General features: G+C 40.5%; 6 gene segments (V, D, J or C); 3 read left to right on the forward strand and 3 right to left on the reverse strand.

Annotated features, from left to right (window-relative positions):
* Positions 1-5,369: 5,369 nt before the first annotated feature.
* LOC117494663 lies at positions 5,370-6,060 on the reverse strand. The segment is given in 2 exon segments: positions 5,370-5,775; positions 5,883-6,060. Coding segments are annotated over 2 exon segments (420 nt in total).
* Positions 6,061-6,667: 607 nt separating this feature from the next.
* LOC117494669 lies at positions 6,668-8,363 on the forward strand (the record flags this gene model as incomplete). The annotated part of the segment is given in 2 exon segments: positions 6,668-6,728; positions 7,882-8,363. Coding segments are annotated over 2 exon segments (390 nt in total), but the record flags the coding sequence as incomplete, so codon positions are not given.
* Positions 8,364-13,345: 4,982 nt separating this feature from the next.
* On the reverse strand, positions 13,346-13,977 carry LOC117494662. The segment is given in 2 exon segments: positions 13,346-13,692; positions 13,800-13,977. Coding segments are annotated over 2 exon segments (423 nt in total).
* Positions 13,978-14,577: 600 nt separating this feature from the next.
* LOC117494668 lies at positions 14,578-16,288 on the forward strand (the record flags this gene model as incomplete). The annotated part of the segment is given in 2 exon segments: positions 14,578-14,647; positions 15,807-16,288. Coding segments are annotated over 2 exon segments (399 nt in total), but the record flags the coding sequence as incomplete, so codon positions are not given.
* A 4,758-nt stretch (positions 16,289-21,046) lies between these two features.
* Positions 21,047-22,230, reverse strand: LOC117494667. The segment is given in 2 exon segments: positions 21,047-21,507; positions 21,615-22,230. Coding segments are annotated over 2 exon segments (414 nt in total).
* Positions 22,231-22,404: 174 nt separating this feature from the next.
* On the forward strand, positions 22,405-23,652 carry LOC117494597 (the record flags this gene model as incomplete). The annotated part of the segment is given in 2 exon segments: positions 22,405-22,462; positions 23,252-23,652. Coding segments are annotated over 2 exon segments (387 nt in total), but the record flags the coding sequence as incomplete, so codon positions are not given.
* Between the last annotated feature and the right edge of the window lie 2,569 nt (positions 23,653-26,221).

Here is a 26,221-nt window from a genome sequence, read left to right on the forward strand (position 1 = left end):
ACGTAAGCGTGACGTATGCGGTTCTTGCTTCTAGACGGACAACTTTTTGGTGCTCGAAACGAACCGGATTCCGGAGCTTAGAGGCTGCTCCGCTGCGGTGTGAACAGGAAAACCCGGTGCTTTTCAAGCTCCAGCTCCGAACGGCCCTGAAACACCGTTGGTGTGAATGGGGTATCAGAGAGTCCTTTAGCTCACCTGAGTCTCTCAGTCTGTCAGCAGAGGACTCTCCTCCAGCTTCTTGTGGAACAAACAGCTCCTTATGTCCGTTAGTGCAGCTAGCTAACCAGATGCTAACAACACGGTCCATGCTGACATCGGTCCCTCCCTCCCCTCTCTCTCTCTATCACACTAAATGCGCTATTGCCACACGCACACACACAGAGCCGAGCTTGAATGACACAAGCACACGTTTATTTCCATGCAACTCTCTGATTGGTCTGGTGTCATGCCTCTGTTGCATTCACTGAACACGGGAAATTACAGTGCTGCCGTCCTCTCTTGTGTCATGATGAGGTTCACGTAAAGCACGGTTAATGTATTATATTATTGAGGGAGAATTGTCCGGGGCTACAGAAAAAACATTCGGGGCTAAAGCCCCGGATGCCCAGGCCAGGCGACGCCACTGCTGCAGACCCTGCATACCGCTGTTCTCTTATTATTATCGTCATCGACAACATAATCCTTGAATCCAAACTTCACTATTTTTGGAGTAACGCTAGCCGCTGCCATGTTAACTGACGTTCCTGCCGTCTAGTGGGTTGCCAGGTTTGCGCGCACGGCGCTATAATCACCCAATCACATTTTTCGAAAAAACTAAACGTAATATCTCACTACAAAAACAAACGCAAATATTTAATTGTAAACAGACAAGTCCTTTCAAGTCATCCGTCTCAAGCTTAAGTCAAGTCTCAAGTCATGAATACCAAGTCAAAGTCAAGTCAAGTCTTTTATCAATGTTAGTCAAGCAAGTCTCAAGTCAAAAAATATGCGACTCGAGTCTGACTCGAGTCAAGTCATGTGACTCGAGTTCCCACCTCTGCTACCTATTGTTATTATACCTATATATATATATATATATATATATATATATATATGTTTTGATACTACTGACACTTTATTTGATATTGAAAATGTTAACTTCTATTTACATGCATACGACACACATGGGACAGCGTGATGCTGTTATTGATATTGTCTTGAGTGTGCAATAAAAGAGAACCTACATGGCGACTAAACAGAGCCTGTATCTTACATTTTTCATTACATTTCATGTAACTAAGCTTGCTTATTTCTCCTCTGACACTTTATCTTTACAGTGACCTGTGTAGCATCCTATACATCACATGCAGTGGCGTTTTTATATGTACAAAAGTGATGGGGCACAAAAAACTTAGATGTCTATATATAAGCTTCTGCAGTGACGTGCAGTGAGGTTCATGGCTGGTGAGGCACTGGCACTGACTCTTCAGGTTTACAAATATTATATTTTGACCTAAACCAAAATATTATATTATTTTCAAAAGCTTTTTTTGTCTGATGCTTCGATTAATTTTAAACAGACAGTTCAACAAAAGGATACCCAAAAAATGTAATTTTATCATTTAAATATTGAATTGTTCTCTCTTAGTAAGATCCCATTTTCAAAAAATTGCGGTCTTACCTTGACTTGAAGATGAAGTCCATTTGCCTATCCTTCTGGACAAAAATTTCTATAACTTTTTTGTAAAAGTCCTCCTTATCTTCTTGTAGTTTCAAAAGTCTATCATAAATCTAATCGAAAGATTTGTGATAAAAAAATGATAAAAGTAGGGTAGACATGTGGATGTTATCCGGCTAATCAAAACGTGCATTTATCTAACAGGTACGTTTCCCACAGATCTTATTTCGAGCTATTTTCTAAAATCCTATGGAGAAACCTCAGTGCTTTTTTACAGCTTACTTCCTGGTTTTAGGACGCGTCACTGCAGCTCTCTCGTCTCCTCTTCACACACCACACTTTTCGCGGCACACATACTTACAGCCAATCAGCTCTGAATGATGTGAGATGATGTATGGTGGGGATGGCAGCTCTGTGCCCCTATGGTCTTTTTTTTTTGCCACACACATTACATTGAAAAATACTCTGAGCATGCACAGTGTAGTTTTTACAGTCACCGTTCACTTTGACAGTAACGGGCCGTCTCCACGGCAGCGTTAAAAAAATCTTGGAGGTGGGCGTATCTGAGGCTTGGGGATTTTTTTGCGATCAACCAATCACATGAATCTCCCGCCCGCGACATATGAAGCCAAAAAGCCCGAAGTAAACTGGATATAAACTCCCCAAAACAGGCGAAAACATACCACTGTCTCTGCCACCTCCCTCCATGCCTGGCTCCTCCGGTTTATATCCCGGTAGGTCTGGTCATAAAGCACCGGGTGATTGATTCGCTACCGCTAATTTCTCCTCCATGTTTTGGAATATGAGGAAATGACCTGCGGTCTGTCTCTCCCAGCATACACGCCGTTTGATTGGCTAGAGCTTGAACTGTCAGATTTGCGTACACGGGATTTGATTGGCTGACGCTTCCTCCTCAGCTTCAAAAGTTGAACATTGTTCAACTTTGGATCTTGAAAATCCTGAGAATCTCCGCTCGCCTGCCCACAATGCATTTCGGCGAAAGCGAAAAATAGTGACGTCACCCCATTCAAAGTGAATGGGCAGAAGCGTTTCAAGATTTTTTAACGCTGCCGTGGAGACGGCCCGTAAGAGGGTGGGGCATGATCAGGTTTTGTCCCACATGGCTCAAAACGGCACTGTAGACACTAATTAGAAGAACACAGACTAAAACAGCAATGTACAGACGAATCAGATGATTAAACATGATCTTAAAATATATTTTATATTTTTTTTTATTTCTTTTTTTGCAGCTCTTTGCATTTTTTGTAATCATTATGTGTAATACTTTCTGCTGACACTAGGTGGGGCTGTGCCCCACCTGCCCCTAATGACCAGTCGCCACTGATCACATGTAAGTGATTATTCTGATACCATCATGTTTCATCGGTTATAAACTGGCGAAGCTATATTTATTGTGGCTTTCAAAAAGATCATTTCATTGTATTTCAAAATGGCGTCCAACACAAGCACTATTTATTTATAGAAAGATAAATGGTTAAGTTTGTTATTACCAGTGCTGTGAGTTCAATATTTTTAATTAATTATAGTAAGGGAACATCTTAGGAGTTAGTGTAGTGAGTTTCAGAGCAGTGTAATAATTATTTGACCTAAAACTAAATGTTTTTATGAACATGACATGGGGATTTGCTAACTTTTGATTTCCCCCATTTTACACGACACAAATGGAGGCCACTATGGGCCACAACTAACACGTAGGTTTCTGTAGGGTTCATGGCAGACGGATGCAGTTGCTCTCAGGAGGATATATAATAAAGGTGTGTTAGCTGCTGAGCCTATTTAGTGTGCATACGACACACCTGGCACAGTTTATTCATTTCACACGTAGCGTAGCGCGTGCATGTCGTCGTCCAATCCTTTTGTCAATCCTTCTTAACCGCCTTCGCCTCCGAATCAGCATTGCTATTGCATTTGACTGGTCGACGATCTGTATTTGTGTTTGCTTAAATAACTCAGACGAAGCTCATGTCTGAGGTCGGAAGGTAAACAGACGCCTCATTTACAGCAAGTGGGCGCGGGAGGTTTTTCTTCTTCTTTTTCTCTCGTTTTTTTGGCAGATTGCAACTTTAAGGTGCATACCGCCACCTACTGTACTCGCCGTGAAGTTGTTTGCGGCCTGCCAGTAAAGCCAAAGCAGAAGAAGAAGAAGTGACGTCAGCGGTTCATTTGCCTAATCCACCCCCAGGAACTCATTTTGGTGTGAACGCGATCTGCTTTAGTTCATCAGAACTAAAAGAGCTCTCATGAACTAAAGTTCTCATGAACTATTGTGGGAAAAGTACTTGGTGTGAACGCGCCTATTAACTCCTCCAAAGAATATAGTTTATTCAATAATAAATGAATATGTGAATCATAACAGTGATTGACAGCTGATAGGAATAATATGATTGCTAATATTATCATATTAATTCAGACACACACCGATGAGACAGTTAATTAATGTACTTATTGCAGCAGTCTGCATAGATTTGGTACCTCTGCTGGTCTAAGAGTGAAACAAACTCATTCAGTTATTGTTCAGTTAAAATTCATTAAATGATGTCTGCCACCTTATATATCTCTATTTAAGGCTTTACTGATGAGCCACAATAATGTCACCAAATGTTATTGAGTTAAAATATAAATATAGTGGCTTTCCAAGTTAACATTGATTGATATGACTGCGATTAAATCAGCATATACTTCTGCCAGGGGATGCCACCCCTCAAAATCTCCTGCCACCCTCTGGCCACACCATGAATATTTTTCTAGATCCGCCCCGGCATTTAAACATGTATTGTATACCTGTTGTGTTTATTTGATTATCTGTATTTACCCCCCTCCTCCTGAAGGAAGGGACCCTCATTTACTGTATCTGTGGGTTTGACTACAGACAGAGTTCACTCAGTCACAGAGTGGGAGTGGGTAGGGTGTGGTTTGGAACTGGGCCTTTGGAAAGTATTTGTTGTGTGTGGAGGAAGGTGGAGGAAGAGGAGGAGGGGAGCCTGGCAGCTTGTCAGAGGGAATTTGGGAAGCATCCAGCTCTTCATGTGGGGTTTCCTCAATTTGATTTCAATGAAATTGGATTTACTCTGTTTACCGGGTTATTCAGCCGCTTTTCAAAGATTGTTTTTTGAGTTGGACAATTCCTGTGGACTTGAACATTTCTCCAGTTATTTTAGTTTGTGCTTGATTTTGAGTTATTTCAAAACAAATTGTATTCCTACGTGTGTTTTAGCACTCTACATGGCCAGACAGCCTCCTTTCTCTCTGATCTTCTGCAGGGCTGTATCACTAGGAGGTCAGGAACGTCTCATGATCAGGGCATGCTGGAGTTACCTCACTGCAGACTTTAAAGTGAAGGTGATGTTTGATTTGAAGTCTGGACTTTTGATCTTTGGGAGTCACTCCAGTGAGACAGAAGTGAACACTGTTCAAAAAGAAGCTGAGGACCAATGAGTTTAGTGTGGCTTTTACAGATTTACTATTTTACTATTGTGTGTATGAGTTCATTCTTTTAATATATTATTAGAAATATTTCAGAAGTCTTTGCTTGAAAAAGAAAAAAGTGACACGCTTAATGGAGATGAATGTGTGTGTGTGTGTGTGTGTGTGTGTGTGTGTGTGTGTGTGTGTGTGTGTGTGTGTGTGTGTGTGTGTGTGTGTGTGTGTGTGTGTGTGTGTGTGTGTGTGCTCAGTGAAGTGTATCAGTCTCTGCAGTAGCTTCCAGCTGCAGCAGTCAGTTCAGTTCCTGTTCAGTCTGACTGAGGGAGGTTTTTGTACGACGCTTTTTCACTGTGTGAACACCCACTGTCTGTTGATGACATGGAAACTCTGACAGTAGTAAACTGCTGCATCATCAGTCTGGACTCCACTGATGGTCAGAGTGAAGTCAGAGTTTGATCCACTGCCTGTAAAACGGTCTGAAATCCCTGATTCTCGAGTGCTAGCATAGTAAATGAGCAGTTTAGGAGTTCCTCCATCTCTCTGTTGGTACCAGAATAAATAGTGGTTGCCATTATAATAAACCTTCGGACTGGTCGCACATGTGATGGAGACGGAGCGTCCCGGAGCAGAGCTCACTGCTCCAGACTGAGTCACTGTGACCTGGCCTCTGGACTCTGAGGATACAGAGACAAAGACATAAAGCAGCGTCATGGTTTTGTCCGCTTCATTTCAGAGGGACGGATGTTCACAGAGGAGAGGACTTTGATTCTCTGGACTTTACCTGTGAAGCAGCAGCAGAGGAGAGTCCAGATGAGGACGCAGATCAAAGTCATGTTCTTGATGAGGAGGATTCCTGTGGCTTCTGTTGTCATGAAGGACAGCTGTCAGTCATCCAGTGTTCAACTCTCAGGACTATAAAGTGTCCCAGAGCACTGGAGCATGGTGCTGCTGATGCAAAGTGTCTCTCTATGGAAATGCTCTGACTGACTCCAACAGGGACCTGGATTATTGATCACCAAGAAGAAGATGAAGAAGATGGACCTCCCCTGGGGGAACATTCAGTTTCCACTCTGTTTTCTTTACACACACACCTTACAAGTACATAGGTGCACAGGAGCATGTGCCAGGGAGCACTTGGGGGTTCGGTGTCCTGCTCAAGGGCACTGCCGCCCGGAATGGGTCAGGGCTCACTTGCTCTTTCCAAAGAATATTTAAAACTGTCCTATAATTCACTCCCACTCGAATCAATGCTCTCTTCCTCGACAACAATCTAAAATAAAGCTTTATAAAATGACAATGATTTACATTTTGCCCGATTGATTGCAGAGTTTTTCTTAAGAAATAACGTCATTACATGTACTTCATTCAATATGAGTATTTTGCTTTTTAAATGTATAACAGCTCATAAAAAAAGATTCAATACTTCTCCATAGTTTGTGAATCTGTTTCAAACATTGTAAGCAGTTATTATATAAAGTGGGTAAACCGTGGATGTGTTTGGTGAGTTTGTTTGTGTCAAAGTCAGAGAGCCGTGTCTCTCTACAGTGAGAGGTTTTTGTACGGCGGCTCAATGACTTTGTATCACTGTGGTACACGTTCGGTGGAGGAACCAGACTGGATGTTGGAAGTAAGTCAAATGTTAATTTATAAGAGCAATTTCTCTTTCGTTGTACTTCAGCTTACTAGGAGAAATAGTTGCCTCTCCATGTTATTGTATACATACTTTTATAAATATGTTGAACTAAGAGGCTAACTTTACTCCAGCAAAAGACGTTTAAATGTTTTTATGAGAGTTAAACATTGAACAGAGAATACATCCTTATTTCCACCTGTAATGGTGAAGTAGCATCTTGAGGGCTGGTAGGTTTAGTTCAGTGAGTCAAAGTCAGAGAGCCGTGTCTCTCTACAGTGAGAGGTTTTTGTACGGCGGCTCAATGACTTTGTATCACTGTGGTGGACTTTTGGTGGAGGAACCAGACTGGATGTTGGAAGTAAGTTTCTGCACAAAAACTAAATATGATGTTTTAATTCTGTGTTAGAATGTTTGAGAGATAGATATATATTATTTGAATTGTAATGTTTAGATAGTATTAGTATTCATGTCTTTATTTCTCTTCATCATTGAGCCTAAGTCGGAGCAGCTTTTCCTGAAATGTCTTTATACATTCCCAACATGCTGTCATTTAAACAGCTTCAAATGTGAAATGATGAAACTGCTAATGTTTCATTCACTTATTCTTCACTTTTTCTCCATTCTCCCGTCTGTTTTCAAATAAATTACGAATACAGTTTTTAAATATGGTTGAACAGAGTAAAGATAACGATGGATATTTAAAAAATGTGTTGAATTCTTTCAAACATTATTTTAAAGTTTGTAAAACTGGGTAATTATTGAGATTCACATTCAGCACAATTGATTGTTTCATTTCCCGTATTTGTTCATTTATCCACTAAATAATTTAATGATGGTTTGTAGAGTTCAGGTTTTGGATGATTTAGACCACAACTATTTAAAATGTGTCCTAATGTTGTACTTTATTTCCAGTGTAGTGTGACATATTTCAGGTGGTTCTGTATGAAGTGTCTCCGTGCTGATTTGCATGAGAGGCTTCTTAAAGGGAAGTGAAACAATGTGTGAGTGAGAGACTGATGGAGCAGAACCAACATCTGACAGAAACTCCTTAAAGGAGAAACACTCTCACAGTAAAGGTGTCCCAGTGTCTGCTGGTTGATCGACAACTGTGTGCTCCCTGTCCTCTAATCTGATTGGTGTCTCCTAGGTGATGCCCGTCCCACCCTGACGGTGCTGGCCCCCTCCACAGAAGAGCTGCAGCAGGGGAAGGCCACGCTCATGTGCCTGGCCAACAAGGGCTTCCCCTCAGACTGGAGTCTGGCCTGGAAGGTGGACGGCAGCAGCAGCAGCAGCAGCTGGGAGGAGAGCAGGAGCCCCGGGGTGCTGGAGAAGGACGCCCACTACAGCTGGAGCAGCACCCTGAGGCTCTCTGCAGATCAGTGGAGGAAGGTGGGCTCTGTGACCTGTGAGGCCACCCAGGGCTCCCAGACTGCGCTCTCAGAGACACTGAGGAGAGACCAGTGTTCCCAGTCCTGAGCCGACTCACTGGGACTCTGCTTTCTCTCTCACACTGCTCTCAGTCTGCTCTCTGGCTCTCAGGACATGTTTCAACATCAACCTGTTTTTGCTTGTGTCGATGGTTTCAACATTTTAAAATAATAAAGATTAATGTGTGTATTATAAAAGTGACATGTCTTCTGATTACATTTCTGTGAGATATTATATATAAAAGTAACCTTATTCACATTCATTCACAAAAGTCAAAACATTACCAAGTCAATATTTCCCATATTACTTTTTAATGATCTTTGGGTTTGGTTATACTTCTGGAATCATTCTAGTTTTATCTTTGTTAATACAAATTGGTTCCAATAAATATAGTATGAACATCATGGTAAACCACAAAGCTCTCTCTTATCACTAATGTTTAAGTACATCCATGTGTGATTTTCATGTGTTGTTAAACTTGAATCTTACAACATATGAATTAAATATTCTACTTAAAAATATGTTCAGGACCAGAAATAAAAGCAGGGTGTCATCTGCTGAAGTCATATAACATCAATCTAAATTAAGATGACCTTAAATATTATTGAATGGACACAGTACAACTGCGGAATTATTCAATGAAAATATTTGTTGCTGATTGAATTAAAACTGATATTATATGAAAACAAAGACTATTTATCACCTTAGCTGTGTCAATGCCACAAGGCGCATGACGTGTGTGGTTGTGCTCTGCTCAGCTCTGAGTGTGTTTTGTTTATTTAACCAGGTGAAAATCCCATTGAGATCAACGATCTCTTTTTCAAGGGAGACCTGCAGCACATTGGTTACACATAAAAACAACAGAAAACAAAAAGGACATCATACAACACAATTACAGGGGTATACATTAGCAACCTATTCACAATGACAGATATCTAATAACATTTCATCCAGCTGAGCTTAAAATGATGCAGGGGAACCAAAATGCTCAGTTTAAAAAAAAAATGGCATAGTGTTCCAAGCTAGAGGAGCAGCGCACATGAAAGCTTTAGCACCTAAAACAGTCCTAGCACTTGGCACATGTAATAAAAACACATCCTGGGATCTCAGGCAATAGCTACTTGCAACTCTCTGTGAGATCAGAGAGCAGATATAAGAAGGTAGTTTACCCAGCATGGCTTTGTAGATGAACATGTACCAATGACTGAGCCTCCGTACAGTAAGTGAAGGCAGACCTGCCCTGGCGTACAGGGTACAGTGATGAGTAAGTACTTTACAGTTAGTAACAAATCTCAGAGCGCTGTGATAGGCGGCATCTAACCTTTCCAGGCAATGGGCAGGTGCATTCATATAGATCAAATCACCATAGTCCAGCACAGGTAAAAAGGTCACAGTGACTAGCCTTTTCCTGGCTTCAAAAGAGAAACAGGACTTGTTTCTGAAAAAGAAACCTAGCCTAATCCTCAGCTTTCTAAGCAGATTAATGACCTGAAGTTTAAAAGTAAACAATCATCAAGCCAGATACCAAGGTATTTATAACAGCTAACCACTTGGAGTACTTGTCCTTGCATAGTAACAATATCCAAAGCAGTCTCTTGAGTCTTTTTAGCTTTAGAAAAGAGCATTACCTTGGTTTTCTCAACATTTAAAAGAAGCTTAAGTTCAGCGAGCTGATTCTGAATAATGTTAAAAACAGCCTGTAATTTAACACCAGCCTCCTTAATGGAGGGACCTGCACAGTACATCACGGTATCATCCGCATAAAAATGTAAAGTAGCTTCATCCACATTTTCACCTAAACTGTTGATGTAGATGGAGAATAAAAGTGGACCTAAAACAGAACCTTGAGGAACACCATTAGTAATGTTTAACCACTCAGAAGTGAGCCCATCAAAGTGAACACATTGGGACCTTTCAGAGAGGTAGTTCACAAACCACCCCACTGCATGGCTGGATAAGCCAATACTGAGTAGCCTCTGCTTTAAGATGCGATGATCGACGGTGTCAAACACTTTGGAAAGGTCAATAAATAGAGCTGCACAACTCTGCTTATTATCTAAAATACTCGTAATGTCATTCACCACTTTCATTGTGGCAGTGATGGTGCTATGTTTCTTTCTGAAGCCTGACTGATGTTTAGACAGGATATCATTTTTACATAAAAACTCCTTTACCTGTTCACTCACTAGGCGTTCAAGCACCTTGGCCAGAACTGATAATTTAGAGATAGGCCTATAGTTATTTAATAAGGTTGCCTCCCCTCCTTTTAGTAAAGGCAGGACATAAGCTGACTTCCAGACTTTTGGAATTGCATTTGTGCTGAGGGAGAGGTTAAAAAGAGAAGTGAGAGGTGGAGCAATACAATCTGCAGCTATCTTTAAAAAGAAAGGTTCTACGTTGTCCGGGCCAGCCGGTTTCTTAGGATCTAACTTAGATAAAGCTTCATGAACAACATTAACAGTAAAAGGAGTAAAACTGAAAGGGTTTTCCAGACCACATTGTTCAGAGTCACAGACTGTGGTGTTCACAGAAGCAGAGTTAGTCACAGAATCACAGTGTGTGTGTGTGTGTGTGTGTGTGTGTGTGTGTGTGTGTGTGTGTGTGTGTGTGTGCGTGCGTGCGTGCGTGCGTGCGTGCGTGTGTGTGTGTGTGTGTGTGTGTGTGTTTGTGTATGTCCGACACCAGCATTTGTTTTCAAATGACCATGAACAGTAATTCACACACATCTGGCCAACTCCATAGGTATATGTGTGTGTTCCCAAATGAAATAAATGTGTGTAATCTTAATCTCGATGTAGTGCTCAGTGCTGTCGGAGTGCAGGGGAACACTGCGGTCAACTCAGCCGTCTCTCGCGTTTGCTTGGTCAAATCAGCAGCTCTTCATCTTTGAGTGCGCGATTAATAGCGCCTTTACGGTAATCGGCCGAGAAGCGGTACTGACCCAAGTACAAGAATAATTTAAGATACAAAGTTCTACAATATGACAAAAACAGTGGAGGCCTTAATGTTCCCAATCTCGAGCTCTATTATTATTCCTTGACGCTTCGAGCCTTGAAAAACTGGATTGATGAAAGCACCAATGTACCTTGGATTAAAATTGAAAGAAGTATAGTCCATCCCCTTAAACTTGGTGATGTCTTATTTTCTGCCATGTCGCCATATGACTGTATTCAAACATTTGGACCAATTATTGGCCAAGCTGTGAAAGTGTGGAAACATGGAGAGACATTGTGCAATTGGTCTGTAGATTGGCATAGTAACATAACAATGTTTCATAACCTGTTACTACGTATTGGAAAAAAAGCAATCTAATTCCCACAATGGCAAACTCGAGGAATACATTATCTTTCTGACATAACCAACGACAACGGCTTGATGTCCTTCCAAGAATTGAAAGACACGTATAATGTGCCTGGCTCTTCTTTCTTTTTCTACGTACTGCCATGCGCACATATGGAGTTCCTTGGAATCAACCTCTGCCAACACATCAATTAGTTAAGGTCATATTAAGTCCAAACAGTGTGAGCAGCACTACATATATATATAAAAAGCTGCAAGATAAATTAACCGGACATATTGGCATCTCTGCAGTATGGAACGCAGATCTAAAAAATGATACGCAGACTATTGATTGGAAGAGAATATGGAATAATATCTCTTTAACATCGCGTAACCACAATCACCAATTGATACAGTACAACATGATACACAGATATTACCTGTCAACCAGAAAATGCTGTCAATTAAGGATGATTCCAAGCCCCATATGCCTTCTCTGTAACCAACAGACTATTGGCACATATGTACACATGGTTTATGAATGTACTGCAGTAAGAACGTTCTGGAAACAAGTTATTGACATTGTATCTGAGATTATTGGAGTTCACATACCCTGTCTCCCAAATATTGTATTGTTGAATGATGATTCTTCTCTTGACCTACAGAAACATCAGAAAAGGGTGCTTTTCGCTGGTCTAACAGCAGCCAAAAAAATAATTGTAATACGATGGAAACCCCCACATATTTTATTTATTAAGCAATGGATATCATCCTTCCATGACCTACTGATCTCAGAGCTGTCAATCGCTTCTGCTAATAAGGCTAAGGGGGAAACATTAGAGGCTATTCAAAGAGCTGCTGATCTGGTCATATCATTCATGTAAATTATGATTGTACATATATGCACACCTTGGTGCATTTGTAGATTATTAGGAGTCAATCTCAATTCAGCTTAAACAGATGAAATGTTATGTGGAAAAAAAAAGGTATGAATGTATTTTATGTGGATAAATTGTTATGCTATAATATAAATAATATATATAATATAATAGATAGACAAACTCAGACGATTGCTAACAAACATCAGGTAGGATTTTCTGTGAAATGGCAAGATGGGTGTGAAGGGGGAGGGACGGGGTGGCATGGGAAAGGGATAAAATGATTTTTAGCCATAAATTCTTAATAAAATTGGTACTGTTGGACTCAGTATTTGTTAAACTACTAGCACAAGTACAATCAAGTATTTTTACTCTGTACTTTTTGAGTACTACTTGGTTAAACTCCTGTCCTGAGTACAATAATTCATAGTTCATATACAATACAGGAATTATTGTACTCAGGACGGGAGTTTGACCGAGTATTAATCAAAAAGTACACAGTAAAAGTACTTGATTGTACTTGTGCTAGTAGTCCAAGTAGTACTGAGTCCAACTTCAATTTCATGTAGAACCTTTTGCAAAAAATCATTTTATCCCTCATCAAATATACCAGAATACATGAATTATTGTACTCAGGACGGGAGTTTGACAGAGTATTGCTCAAAGAGTATAGTAAAAGTACCTCATTGTATTTGTGGTAGTAGTCTAACAAGTACTGAGTCCAACAGTACCAATTTTATTAAGAACTTATGGCTAAAAATAATTTGATCTCTCATTAAATGTAGAAGAAGTGGCTTGATTTTGTTCTCAGGAGGGGACTTTGAGAGAGTATATTGTGTGTGTGTGTGTGTGTGTGTGTGTGTGTGTGTGTGTGTGTGTGTGTGTGTGTGTGTGTGTGTGTGTGTGTGTGTGTGTGTGTGTGTGTGTGTGTGTGTGTGTGTGCTCAGTGAAGTGTATCAGTCTCTGCAGTAGCTTCCAGCTGCAGCAGTCAGTTCAGTTCCTGTTCAGTCTGACTGAGGGAGGTTTTTGTACGACGCTTTTTCACTGTGTGAACACATGCTGACTGTTGAGGTAATGGAAACTCTGACAGTAGTAAACTGCTGCATCATCAGTCTGGACTCCACTGATGGTCAGAGTGAAGTCAGAGTTTGATCCACTGCCTGTAAAACGGTTTGAAATCCCTGATGCTCGAGTGCTAGTATGCTTAATGAGCAGTTTAGGAGTTCCTCCATCTCTCTGTTGATACCAGGCGAAATGGTGTTTGCCACCATATACATAAACATCCTGACTGGTCGTACATGTGATGGAGACGGAGCGTCCCGGAGCAGAGCTCACTGCTCCAGACTGAGTCACTGTGACCTGGCCTCTGGACTCTGAGGATACAGAGACAAAGACATAAAGCAGCGTCATGGTTTTGTCCGCTTCATTTCAGAGGGACGGATGTTCACAGAGGAGAGGACTTTGATTCTCTGGACTTTACCTGTGAAGCAGCAGCAGAGGAGAGTCCAGATGAGGACGCAGATCAAAGTCATGTTCTTGATGAGGAGGATTCCTGTGGCTTCTGTTGTCATGAAGGACAGCTGTCAGTCATCCAGTGTTCAACTCTCAGGACTATAAAGTGTCCCAGAGCACTGGAGCATGGTGCTGCTGATGCAAAGTGTCTCTCTATGGAAATGCTCTGACTGACTCCAACAGGGACCTGGATTATTGATCACCAAGAAGAAGATGAAGAAGATGGACCTCCCCTGGGGGAACATTCAGTTTCCACTCTGTTTTCTTTACACACACACACCTTACAAGTACATAGGTGCACAGGAGCATGTGCCAGGGAGCACTTGGGGGTTCGGTGCCCTGCTCAAGGGCACTGCCGCCCGGAATGGGTCAGGGCTCACTTGCTCTTTCCAAAGAATATTTAAAACTGTCCTATAATTCACTCCCACTCGAATCAATGCTCTCTTCCTCCACAACAATCTAAAATAAAGCTTTATAAAATGACAATGATTTACATTTTGCCCGATTGATTAGAGAGTTTTTCTTAAGAAATAACGTCATTACATGTACTTCATTCAATATGAGTATTTTGCTTTTTAAATGTATAACAGCTCATAAAAAAAGATTCAATACTTCTCCATAGTTTGTGAATCTGTTTCAAACATTGTAAGCAGTTATTATATAAAGTGGGTAAACCGTGGATGTGTTTGGTGAGTTTGTTTGTGTCAAAGTCAGAGAGCCGTGTCTCTCTACAGTGAGAGGTTTTTGTACGGCGGCTCAATGACTTTGTATCACTGTGGTACACGTTCGGTGGAGGAACCAGACTGGATGTTGGAAGTAAGTCAAATGTTCATTTATAAGAGCAATTTCTCTTTCGTTGTACTTTTTATTCAGCTTACTAGGAGAAATAGTTGCCTCTCCATGTTATTGTATACATACTTTTATAAATATGTTGAACTAAGAGGCTAACTTTACTCCAGCAAAAGACGTTTAAATGTTTTTATGAGAGTTAAACATTGAACAGAGAATAAATCATTATTTCCACCTGTAATGGTGAAGTAGCATCTTGAGGGCTGGTAGGTTTAGTTCAGTGAGTCAAAGTCAGAGAGCCGTGTCTCTCTACAGTGAGAGGTTTTTGTACGGCGGCTCAATGACTTTGTATCACTGTGGTGGACTTTTGGTGGAGGAACCAGACTGGATGTTGGAAGTAAGTTTCTGCACAAAAACTAAATATGATGTTTTAATTCTGTGTTAGAATGTTTGAGAGATAGATATATATTATTTGAATTGTAATGTTTAGATAGTATTAGTATTCATGTCTTTATTTCTCTTCATCATTGAGCCTAAGTCGGAGCAGCTTTTCCTGAAATGTCTTTATACATTCCCAACATGCTGTCATTTAAACAGCTTCAAATGTGAAATGATGAAACTGCTAATGTTTCATTCACTTGTTCTTCACTTTTTCTCCATTCTCCCGTCTGTTTTCAAATAAATTACGAATACAGTTTTTAAATACGGTTGAACAGAGTAAAGATAACGATGGATATTTAAAAAATGTGTTGAATTCTTTCAGACATTATTTTAAAGTTTGTAAAACTGGGTAATTATTGAGATTCACATTAAGCACAATTGATTGTTTCATTTCCCGTATTTGTTCATTTATCCACTAAATAATTTAATGATGGTTTGTAGAGTTCAGGTTTTGGATGATTTAGACCACAACTATTTAAAATGTGTCCTAATGTTGTACTTTATTTCCAGTGTAGTGTGACATATTTCAGGTGGTTCTGTATGAAGTGTCTCCGTGCTGATTTGCATGAGAGGCTTCTTAAAGGGAAGTGAAACAATGTGTGAGTGAGAGACTGATGGAGCAGAACCAACATCTGACAGAAACTCCTTAAAGGAGAAACACTCTCACAGTAAAGGTGTCCCAGTGTCTGCTGGTTGATGGACAGCTGTGTGCTCCCTGTCCTCTAATCTGATTGGTGTCTCCTAGGTGATGTCCGTCCCACCCTGACGGTGCTGCCCCCCTCCACAGAAGAGCTGCAGCAGGGGAAGGCCACGCTGATGTGCCTGGCCAACAAGGGCTTCCCCTCAGACTGGAGTCTGGCCTGGAAGGTGGACGGCAGCAGCAGCAGCAGCAGCTGGGAGGAGAGCAGGAGCCCCGGGGTGCTGGAGAAGGACGCCCACTACAGCTGGAGCAGCACCCTGAGGCTCTCTGCAGATCAGTGGAGGAAGGTGGGCTCTGTGACCTGTGAGGCCACCCAGGGCTCCCAGACTGCGCTCTCAGAGACACTGAGGAGAGACCAGTGTTCCCAGTCCTGAGCTGACTCACTGGGACTCTGCTTTCTCTCTCACACTGCTCTCAGTCTGCTCTCTGGCTCTCAGGACATGTTTCAACATCAACCTGTTTTTGCTTGTGTCGATGGTTTCAACATTTTAAAATAATAAAGATTAATGTGTGTATTATAAAAGTGACATGTCTTCTGATTACATTTCTGTGAGATATTATATATAAAAGTAACCTTATTCACATTCATTCACAAAAGTCAAAACATTACCAAGTCAATATTTCCCATATTACTTTTTAATGATCTTTGGGTTTGGTTATACTTCTGGAATCATTCTAGTTTTATCTTTGTTAATACAAATTGGTTCCAATAAATATAGTATGAACATCATGGTAAACCACAAAGCTCTCTCTTATCACTAATGTTTAAGTACATCCATGTGTGATTTTCATGTGTTGTTAACTTGAATCTTACAACATATGAATTAAATATTCTACTTACAAATATTTTCAGGACCAGAAATAAAAGCAGGGTGTCATCTGCCGAAGTCATATAACATCAATCTAAATTAAGATGACCTTAAATATTATTGAATGGACACAGTACAACTGCGGAATTATTAAATGAAAAGATTTGTTGCTGATTGAATTAAAACTGATATTATATGAAAACAAAGACTATTTATCACCTTAGCTGTGTCAATGCCACAAGGCGCATGACGTGTGTGTTTGTGCTCTGCTCAGCTCTGCTCTGCTCTGTGTGTGTGTGTGTGTGTGTGTGTGTGTGTGTGTGTGTGTGTGTGTGTGTGTGTGTGTGTGTGTGTGTGTGTGTGTGTGTGTGTGTGTGTGTGTGTGTGTGTGTGTGTGTGTGTGTGTGTGTGTTCAGTGTGTTTGTGTATGTCCGACACCGGCATTTGTTTTCAAATGAACAGGGGAAAACTGGGGTCAAATCAGCAGCTCTTCATTTTTGAGTGCGCGATTAATAGCGCCTTTACGGTAATCGGTCGAGAAGCGGCACTGACCCAAGTACAAGAGTACAATAATTTAGTTGGAATGCTGATACAGCATTTCAACTATCTGTTATGCTACGCACGAAATTCTTTATTATTCCGCCGGGTTATTTTGCGCTGCTTCTTCTCTCACATTGAACATCGCAGAAACTCCATTCAAACATCAAAACGTTCAGCTCGGTCGGGCTGATCAATGGCTATTACTTTTATCATTCATAACTTTCATAATTCCAGAGATACATCCCATTTTTAACATGGAAGTCAATGGAGAACTCTTCAGACTCCAACAATCTTCATGCAACTTCAACTGCTAACTGCTCCTTCTTCAACTGCTAACTGCTCCTTCATACTTTCACTCAGAAACCTCATTCTAACTTTAAAATGTTACACATCTTTCTGACATTATTCGTGTAACACAACTTTTAAATCTGATTCGTACTTTTAGAGATATTAAACATTGTTCAGACCTTGGTAAAGAGGCCTTCTTCAGATTTTAGAGTGTGTGATGTCACAGCTAGAGTGGAGGAAATCTTGAAATTTGCCTTCATATTTTCTTTTAAACCTGCCATAATTCCCAAACCCTACATTCCTGAGACATCATTTTTCATGACAAACGTAGGAAAACATCTCGTAGCTTGAAAGATTAAAAAAAATTAAGCTAAATAATTAAACAAAATGCCTCTTGAGGGCATGAAGTGACAAAAACTTTCAACATGTCTCCATTAAAATCCATTGTAAATTCTGCCTCACCTTTCCCCACCACACCCACACCTTAAGTTAATCTGCCAAAAAGGCCACATTATTAACCCGAAAGTACACAAAAAGTACACTTCAGATGCTCAAGTTCCTTGACATTCGTCACGCTTTGAAATTTCACCGATATCTGTTACGGTTCTCCAACAAAACGTTCACATGTAACAGGTTTATCTCTCATTCAGAACAATGAAAATGCTTTCCTCTCACTAATCACCATGGAAACCTTTGATCTCTGGACACGTCGTTAGCTCAAATATAAACACTTGTGTCATGGAACACGATGATGTCATAACTCCAATTGACATAATTAGAGCAGCAGACTAATGACGTGGTCACTGGAGTTTAACAGACTGTCTCAGCCTATTCTTTTCCGTCTGATGGAGACTTCATACTGACTTCAACATGTTCCACATATTTTAGACATTATTGGTGACGTATGCTTTTAGTTCTAAAGTTTTCAGTTAAAATATTCTGCTGCTTTTTCATGCATTCAGACTTTTATTTTCTTGTTCTTATTTCATATTCAAGTCCCCTCTATTCATGAACCCTTTAAAGTACTCAGCCACACCACTTATATACCACGTGCGACTGTTGCTATGTCAGTTAATCTTTCAAATACAAGGTTGCTTGTTTGATTCAAGCTCTTGTAGTCAATATGTCAAGGTATTTATCCCTAACATTTTATCAGCTAACTAATGACACACACTCAGAGGATCTTTATAAACATTTCAAGTATTGCACATCTTTAAACATGACTCTTATAAATCACTTTTAAAACCAGCGATGCACTACAGTGTCAGCTTTTCTAAAATAGAAACTTCAATGTTCACATCTTTCTAAATGATTCTACTTTTCAATGACCTACAAATAATCCTAATAATAATCCCATTTTCAATCTTCCAACTGTTCATATTTTTTGGTCAATTAACAAACCTGTTACAAATGTGTTGTTTGAGCCTTTGCCACATTTATTTGAATTATTTATATAATTCCTACATAATGGGGAAGCTTCCCACTCTATGTTATGTAAATACAAGTCTTTGACAAGAAAATATGTGAATTTCTAAATATTTAATGTCAATCCCTGGTTTTGGTTCTAGTATGTTCACTGTACTGTAGGTTATTTAGTGGGAATGCTGATACAGCATTCCAACTATCTGTTATGCCACGCACAAAATTCTTTATTAATATGATATCACCATGGAAACCTTTGATCTCTGGACACGTCGTTAGCTCAAATATAAACACCTGTGTCATGGAACACGATGATGTCATAACTCCAACTGACATGCTCAGAGCAGCAGACTTCAGATAATGTTTAACGGTCCAGCCCTCAACAGCTCTACGTCAATTATGGGGTGTCATCATATGCCGTTTCCATGGAAACGCATCCCTCGCCATAAAAGACGATGTCGCTATAAATTAACTCCTATGAAAATGTTCAAAAAGTGCTCAAACTTCACATGCGTGCTAACAGTCCAGCCGTGAAGACATCTACCGGACAGTTTTGAGATTTCTTCAAATGCCGTTGCCATGGCAACACAATGCTCACCATGAAAAACGGTTTTCTCATAACTTCAGTGAAAATGCTCCAAACGGCCCAAAACTTCACAGGTTTGGTAACGATGCAGCCATCAACACATCTAAGCGTATTATGGGATGTCATCAAATGCCGTTGGCATGGCGACAGATCATTCGCCATCAAGTTAGTTCAAAAGTTTGCAGTTCAAATATTCTGCTGCTTTTCCAAGCCTTTTTACTTTCTTTTCTTCTCTCATCACACATTCAAGCCCCCAGTGTTCATGTATCATTTCAATCTAAATTCTTCACTTTCTTCTTACACATTACATTTCAGCATAGCAGTTCAGCGTCAGCTTTTCAGCATAAAGCATTCCCACTAGCAATTTCTTTAGGAAATGCATTCTCTAGTGCATGTTTTTGTGCTATATTTGCGATAAAAATATGTTTTACCATAAGTTCTTAATAAAACTGACACTGATGGACTCAGTAGGCTACTTGTTTGTTCTACCAACAATAAAATGAAGTACTTTTACTGTGTACTTTTTCAGTTATTCTCTGTCAAAGTCCCTCCTGAGAACAAATTCAAGCCACTTCTGCTATAATTGATGAGGGATAAAATGATTTTTAGCCATAAGTTCTTAATAAAAATTGGTACTTTTGGACTCAGAACTTGTTAAACTACTACCACAAATACAAAGTACTATTGCTAGTTTTTAAATCTCTAAAAGGTTTAGGACCAAAGTATATTAACGATCTCCTACATAATTATGAACCATCAAGGAGTCTCAGGTCTTCTGGGTCGGGTCTGCTCTCTGTTCCGAGAGTAAGAACAAAACATGGAAAAGCAGCGTTTAGCTATTATGCCCCGACAATCTCGAACAAAGTACCCGAATCGTGCACGTCTGCAGAAACTCTTACTATTTTCAAATCGAGACTGAAAACATATCTTTTTGCCGCTGCTTTTAATTGAGCTGTTCATATTCGCACTGCAGTATGCCATTTAAACATGTATTGTATACCTGTTGTGTTTATTTGATTATCTTTGCCTTTTAATGCCTGTTGTAAAATGCCATTATATAATGTGTTTTTACTGTATTTATTCTTAAAATGTCTTTTAATTTATTTTGTAAAGCACTTTAAATTGTCACGTGCTGAAAAGTGCTATATAAATAAACTTGCCTTGCCTTATTATTTTGTGTCCAAGAGATGCTGATTTCAAACCGTTGTTTCATTTGCTGTTTCTTCCGGAATGAGAGGAGTTCGTCCCAAAGCGTGCTGCTGTATGTACCCCCTCCTCCTGAAGGAAGGGACCCTCATTTACTGTATCTGTGGGTTTGACTACAGACAGAGTTCACTCAGTCACAGAGTGGGAGTGGGTAGGGTGTGGTTTGGAATTGGGCCTTTGGAAAGTATTTGTTGTGTGTGGAGGAAGGTGGAGGAAGAGGAGGAGGGGAGCCTGGCAGCTTAGTGTGTGTGTGTGTGTGTGTGTGTGTGTGTGTGTGTGTGTGTGTGTGTGTGTGTGTGTGTGTGTGTATGTGTGTGTGTGTGTGTGTGTGTGTGTGTGTGTGTGTGTGTGTGTGTGTGTGTGTGTGTGTGTGCGTGTGTGTGTCTGTGTGTGTGTGTGTGTGTGTGTGTGTGTGTGTGTGTGTGTGTGTGTGTGTGTGTGTGTGTGTGTGTGTGTGTGTGTGTGTGTGTGTGCTCAGTGAAGTGTATCAGTCTCTGCAGTAGCTTCCAGCTGCAGCAGTCAGTTCAGTTCCTGTTCAGTCTGACTGAGGGAGGTTTTTGTACGACGCTTTTTCACTGTGTGAACACATACTGACTGTTGATCTCATGATAACTCTCACAGTAGTAAACTGCTGCATCATCAGTCTGGACTCCACTGATGGTCAGAGTGAAGTCAGAGTTTGATCCACTGCCTGTAAAACGGTTTGAAATCCCTGATGGTCGAGTGCTAGTATGCTTAATGAGCAGTTTAGGAGTTCCTCCATCCCTCTGTTGGTACCAGAATAAATAGTTTCCACCATAAACCTTCGGACTGGTCGTACATGTGATGGAGACGGAGCGTCCCGGAGCAGAGATCACTGCTCCAGACTGAGTCACTGTGACCTGGACTCTGGACTCTGAGGATACAGAGACAAAGACATAAAGCAGCGTCATGGTTTTGTCCGCTTCATTTCAGAGGGACGGATGTTCACAGAGGAGAGGACTTTGATTCTCTGGACTTTACCTGTGAAGCAGCAGCAGAGGAGAGTCCAGATGAGGACGCAGATCAAAGTCATGTTCTTGATGAGGAGGATTCCTGTGGCTTCTGTTGTCATGAAGGACAGCTGTCAGTCATCCAGTGTTCAACTCTAAGGACTATAAAGTGTCCCAGAGCACTGGAGCATGGTGCTGCTGATGCAAAGTGTCTCTCTATGGAAATGCTCTGACTGACTCCAACAGGGACCTGGATTATTGATCACCAAGAAGAAGATGAAGAAGATGGACCTCCCCTGGGGGAACATTCAGTTTCCACTCTGTTTTCTTTATACACACACACCTTACAAGTACATAGGTGCACAGGAGCATGTGCCAGGGAGCACTTGGGGGTTCGGTGCCCTGCTCAAGGGCACTGCCGCCCGGAATGGGTCAGGGCTCACTTGCTCTTTCCAAAGAATATTTAAAACTGTCCTATAATTCACTCCCACTCGAATCAATGCTCTCTTCCTCCACAACAATCTAAAATAAAGCTTTATAAAATGACAATGATTTACATTTTGCCCGATTGATTAGAGAGTTTTTCTTAAGAAATAACGTCATTACATGTACTTCATTCAATATGAGTATTTTGCTTTTTAAATGTATAACAGCTCATAAAAAAAGATTAAATACTTCTCCATAGTTTGTGAATCTGTTTCAAACATTGTAAGCAGTTATTATATAAAGTGGGTAAACCGTGGATGTGTTTGGTGAGTTTGTTTGTGTCAAAGTCAGAGAGCCGTGTCTCTCTACAGTGAGAGGTTTTTGTACGGCGGTTCAATGACTTTGTATCACTGTGGTACACGTTCGGTGGAGGAACCAGACTGGATGTTGGAAGTAAGTTTCTGCACAAAAACTAAATATGATGTTTTAATTCTGTGTTAGAATGTTTGAGAGATAGATATATATTATTTTAATTGTAATGTTTAGATAGTATTAGTATTCATGTCTTTATTTCTCTTCATCATTGAGCCTAAGTCGGAGCAGCTTTTCCTGAAATGTCTTCATACATTCCCAACATGCTGTCATTTAAACAGCTTCAAATGTGAAATGATGAAACTGCTAATGTTTCATTCACTTATTCTTAACTTTTTCTCCATTCTCCCGTCTGTTTTCAAATAAATTACGAATACAGTTTTTAAATACGGTTGAACAGAGTAAAGATAACGATGGATATTTAAAAAATGTGTTGAATTCTTTCAGACATTATTTTAAAGTTTGTAAAACTGGGTAATTATTGAGATTCACATTAAACACAATTGATTGTTTCATTTCCCGTATTTGTTCATTTATCCACTAAATAATTTAATGATGGTTTGTAGAGTTCAGGTTTTGGATGATTCAGACCACAACTATTTAAAATGTGTCCTAATGCTGTACTTTATTTCCAGTGTAGTGTGACATATTTCAGGTGGTTCTGTATGAAGTGTCTCCGTGCTGATTTGCATGAGAGGCTTCTTAAAGGGAAGTGAAACAATGTGTGAGTGAGAGACTGATGGAGCAGAACCAACATCTGACAGAAACTCCTTAAAGGAGAAACACTCTCACAGTAAAGGTGTCCCAGTGTCTGCTGGTTGATCGACAGCTGTGTGCTCCCTGTCCTCTAATCTGATTGGTGTCTCCTAGGTGATGCCCGTCCCACCCTGACGGTGCTGCCCCCCTCCACAGAAGAGCTGCAGCAGGGGAAGGCCACGCTCATGTGCCTGGCCAACAAGGGCTTCCCCTCAGACTGGAGTCTGGCCTGGAAGGTGGACGGCAGCAGCAGCAGCAGCAGCTGGGAGGAGAGCAGGAGCCCCGGGGTGCTGGAGAAGGACGCCCACTACAGCTGGAGCAGCACCCTGAGGCTCTCTGCAGATCAGTGGAGGAAGGTGGGCTCTGTGACCTGTGAGGCCACCCAGGGCTCCCAGACAGCGCTCTCAGAGACACTGAGGAGAGACCAGTGTTCCCAGTCCTGAGCTGACTCACTGGGACTCTGCTTTCTCTCTCACACTGCTCTCAGTCTGCTCTCTGGCTCTCAGGACATGTTTCAACATCAACCTGTTTTTGCTTGTGTCGATGGTTTTAACATTTTAAAATAATAAAGATTAATGTGTGTATTACAAAAGTGACATGTCTTCTGATTACATTTCTGTGAGATATTATATATAAAAGTAACCTTATTCACATTCATTCACAAAAGTCAAAACATTACCAAGTCAATATTTCCCATATTACTTTTTAATGATCTTTGGGTTTGGTTATACTTCTGGAATCATTCTAGTTTTATCTTTGTTAATACAAATTGGTTCCAATAAATATAGTATGAACATCATGGTAAACCACAAAGCTCTCTCTTATCACTAATGTTTAAGTACATCCATGTGTAATTTTCATGTGTTGTTAAACTTGAATCTTACAACAAATGAATTAAATATTCTACTTAAAAATATTTTCAGGACCAGAAATAAAAGCAGGGTGTCATCTGCTGAAGTCATATAACATCAATCTAAATTAAGATGACCTTAAATATTATTGAATGGACACAGTACAACTGCGGAATTATTACATTACATTACATTTCATTTTGCTGACGCTTTTATCCAAAGCGACTTACAATAAGTGCATTCGACCAACAAGATACAAACTTGAAGAAAACAGAATCATATAAGTACATCAGGTTTCATAGAACTAAAACATTTCAAGTGCTACTCAACTCGCTTTAGATAAGCCAGTCCTTTATTAGTATATAAGTGCTTTGTTAGCAATTCTTTGTTAGGGCTTCTATCGCTCGAAGCGGAGTCGAAAGAGATGAGTTTTCAGTCTGCGCCGGAAGATGTGTAAGCTATCTGCAGTCCTGATTTCAATGGGGAGCTCATTCAACCATTTTGGAGCCAGGATAGCAAACCGACATGTTTTTGCTGATGGGAACTTGGGTCCCCCTCACAGTGCTGGTGCAGCGAGCCGTTTGGCCGATGCAGAGCGGAGTGCACGTGCTGGGGTGTACAGTTTAACCATGTCCTGGATGTAGGAAGGGCCAGATCCATTCACAGCATGGTCCGCAAGTACCATTGTCTTGAAGTGGATTCTAGCAGTAACTGGAAGCCAGTGAAGTGAGCGGAGGAGCGGCGTGGTGTGGGAACATTTTGGAAGGTTGAAGACCAGGCGAGCCGCTGCATTCTGGATGAGCTGCAGAGGTCGGATGGCACATGCAGGTAGACCAGCCAGGAGGGAGTCGCAGTAGTCTAGGCGTGAGATGACGAGAGCCTGGGCCAGAATCTGCGTCGCTTTCTGGGTCAGATGGGGACGTATCCTCCTGATGGAGGAGGGGACCAAGAACAGAGCCCTGAGGGACCCCTGTAGTTAATTGCAGGGGAACACTGCGGTCAACTCAGCCGTCTCTCGCGTTTGCTTGGTCAAATGTTTTACCATAAGTTCTTAATAAAACTGACACTGTTGGACTCAGTAGGCTACTTGTTTGACTGCTACCAACAATACAATGAAGTACTTTTACTCTGTACTTTTTCAGTTATTCTCTGTCAAAGTCCCTCCTGAGAAGAAATTCAAGCCACTTCTGGTATATTGGATGAGGGATAAAATGATTTTTAGCCATAAGTTCTTAATACAATTTGTACTGTTGGACTCAGTACTTGTTAGACTACTACCACAAATACAATGAACTACTTTTAAGGTGTACTTTTTGAGTAATACTCTGTCAAACTCCCATCCTGAGTACAATCATTCATGTATTTTGCTATATATGTTGAGGAATAAAATGATTTGTTACCATAAGTTCTACATGAAATTTATATTGTTGGACTCAGTACTACTTGGCACAAGTACAATCAAGTATTTTTACTCTGTACTTTTTGAATAATACTTGGTTAAACTCCTGTCCTGAGTACAATAATTCATAGTTCATATACACCCTGTCTCTATGCTGATTAACACACCTGTTCCCAGTTCAGTTAATCAGTGCCCATGCAGGCGCATTCACATCACACTATTACCCGAAAAGTACACATTCAAAGTACTTCATTTTATTGTTGGCAGCAGTCAAACTAGGACTGAGTCAAACAGTGTCAGTTTTATTAAGAACTTATGGTACAAATTATTTGTATCGCAAATAAAGCAGAAAAAGCATGCATTATTTTACTCTTGTTGCCTATACTAGCTTCAGTGCCGCTTCTCGGGCACGATTAATTGAGCTGCTGATTTGACAAAGCAAACGTGAGAGACGGCTGAGTTGACCGCAGTACCGGTGTTGTGTCAAATTATGCACCCCATCATGAAATGCCCCCCTTGTCACGGGAACGCGCATTTCTAAATGACACGTTTACACCTTAAAACGATGTTTAAAACGAAATGTAAACGTTCAGGGTTTTTATTAATGGTAATTTTCAGACTGTGAGTTGTTTAGTGGTAGCTCATATAGTCTTGATTCTTGTGGTTAAACTTTTCGCTCCGTATTTGATGGAAGTGGTGTCGAAATTCATTCGTCACTTCCTTTTCAGTTTTTGTTTTTCTTATTATTGTTACGTCCTGTCTGAATACACATGCTTTAAAATGTATTGTTTAATTTTACATATTTGTCATATAATAATCAAAATATATGTTTAC

The sequence above is a fragment of the Trematomus bernacchii genome, unplaced genomic scaffold (assembly GCF_902827165.1).
Source record: "Trematomus bernacchii unplaced genomic scaffold, fTreBer1.1, whole genome shotgun sequence".
NCBI classification, from domain to species: Eukaryota; Metazoa; Chordata; class Actinopteri; order Perciformes; family Nototheniidae; genus Trematomus; species Trematomus bernacchii.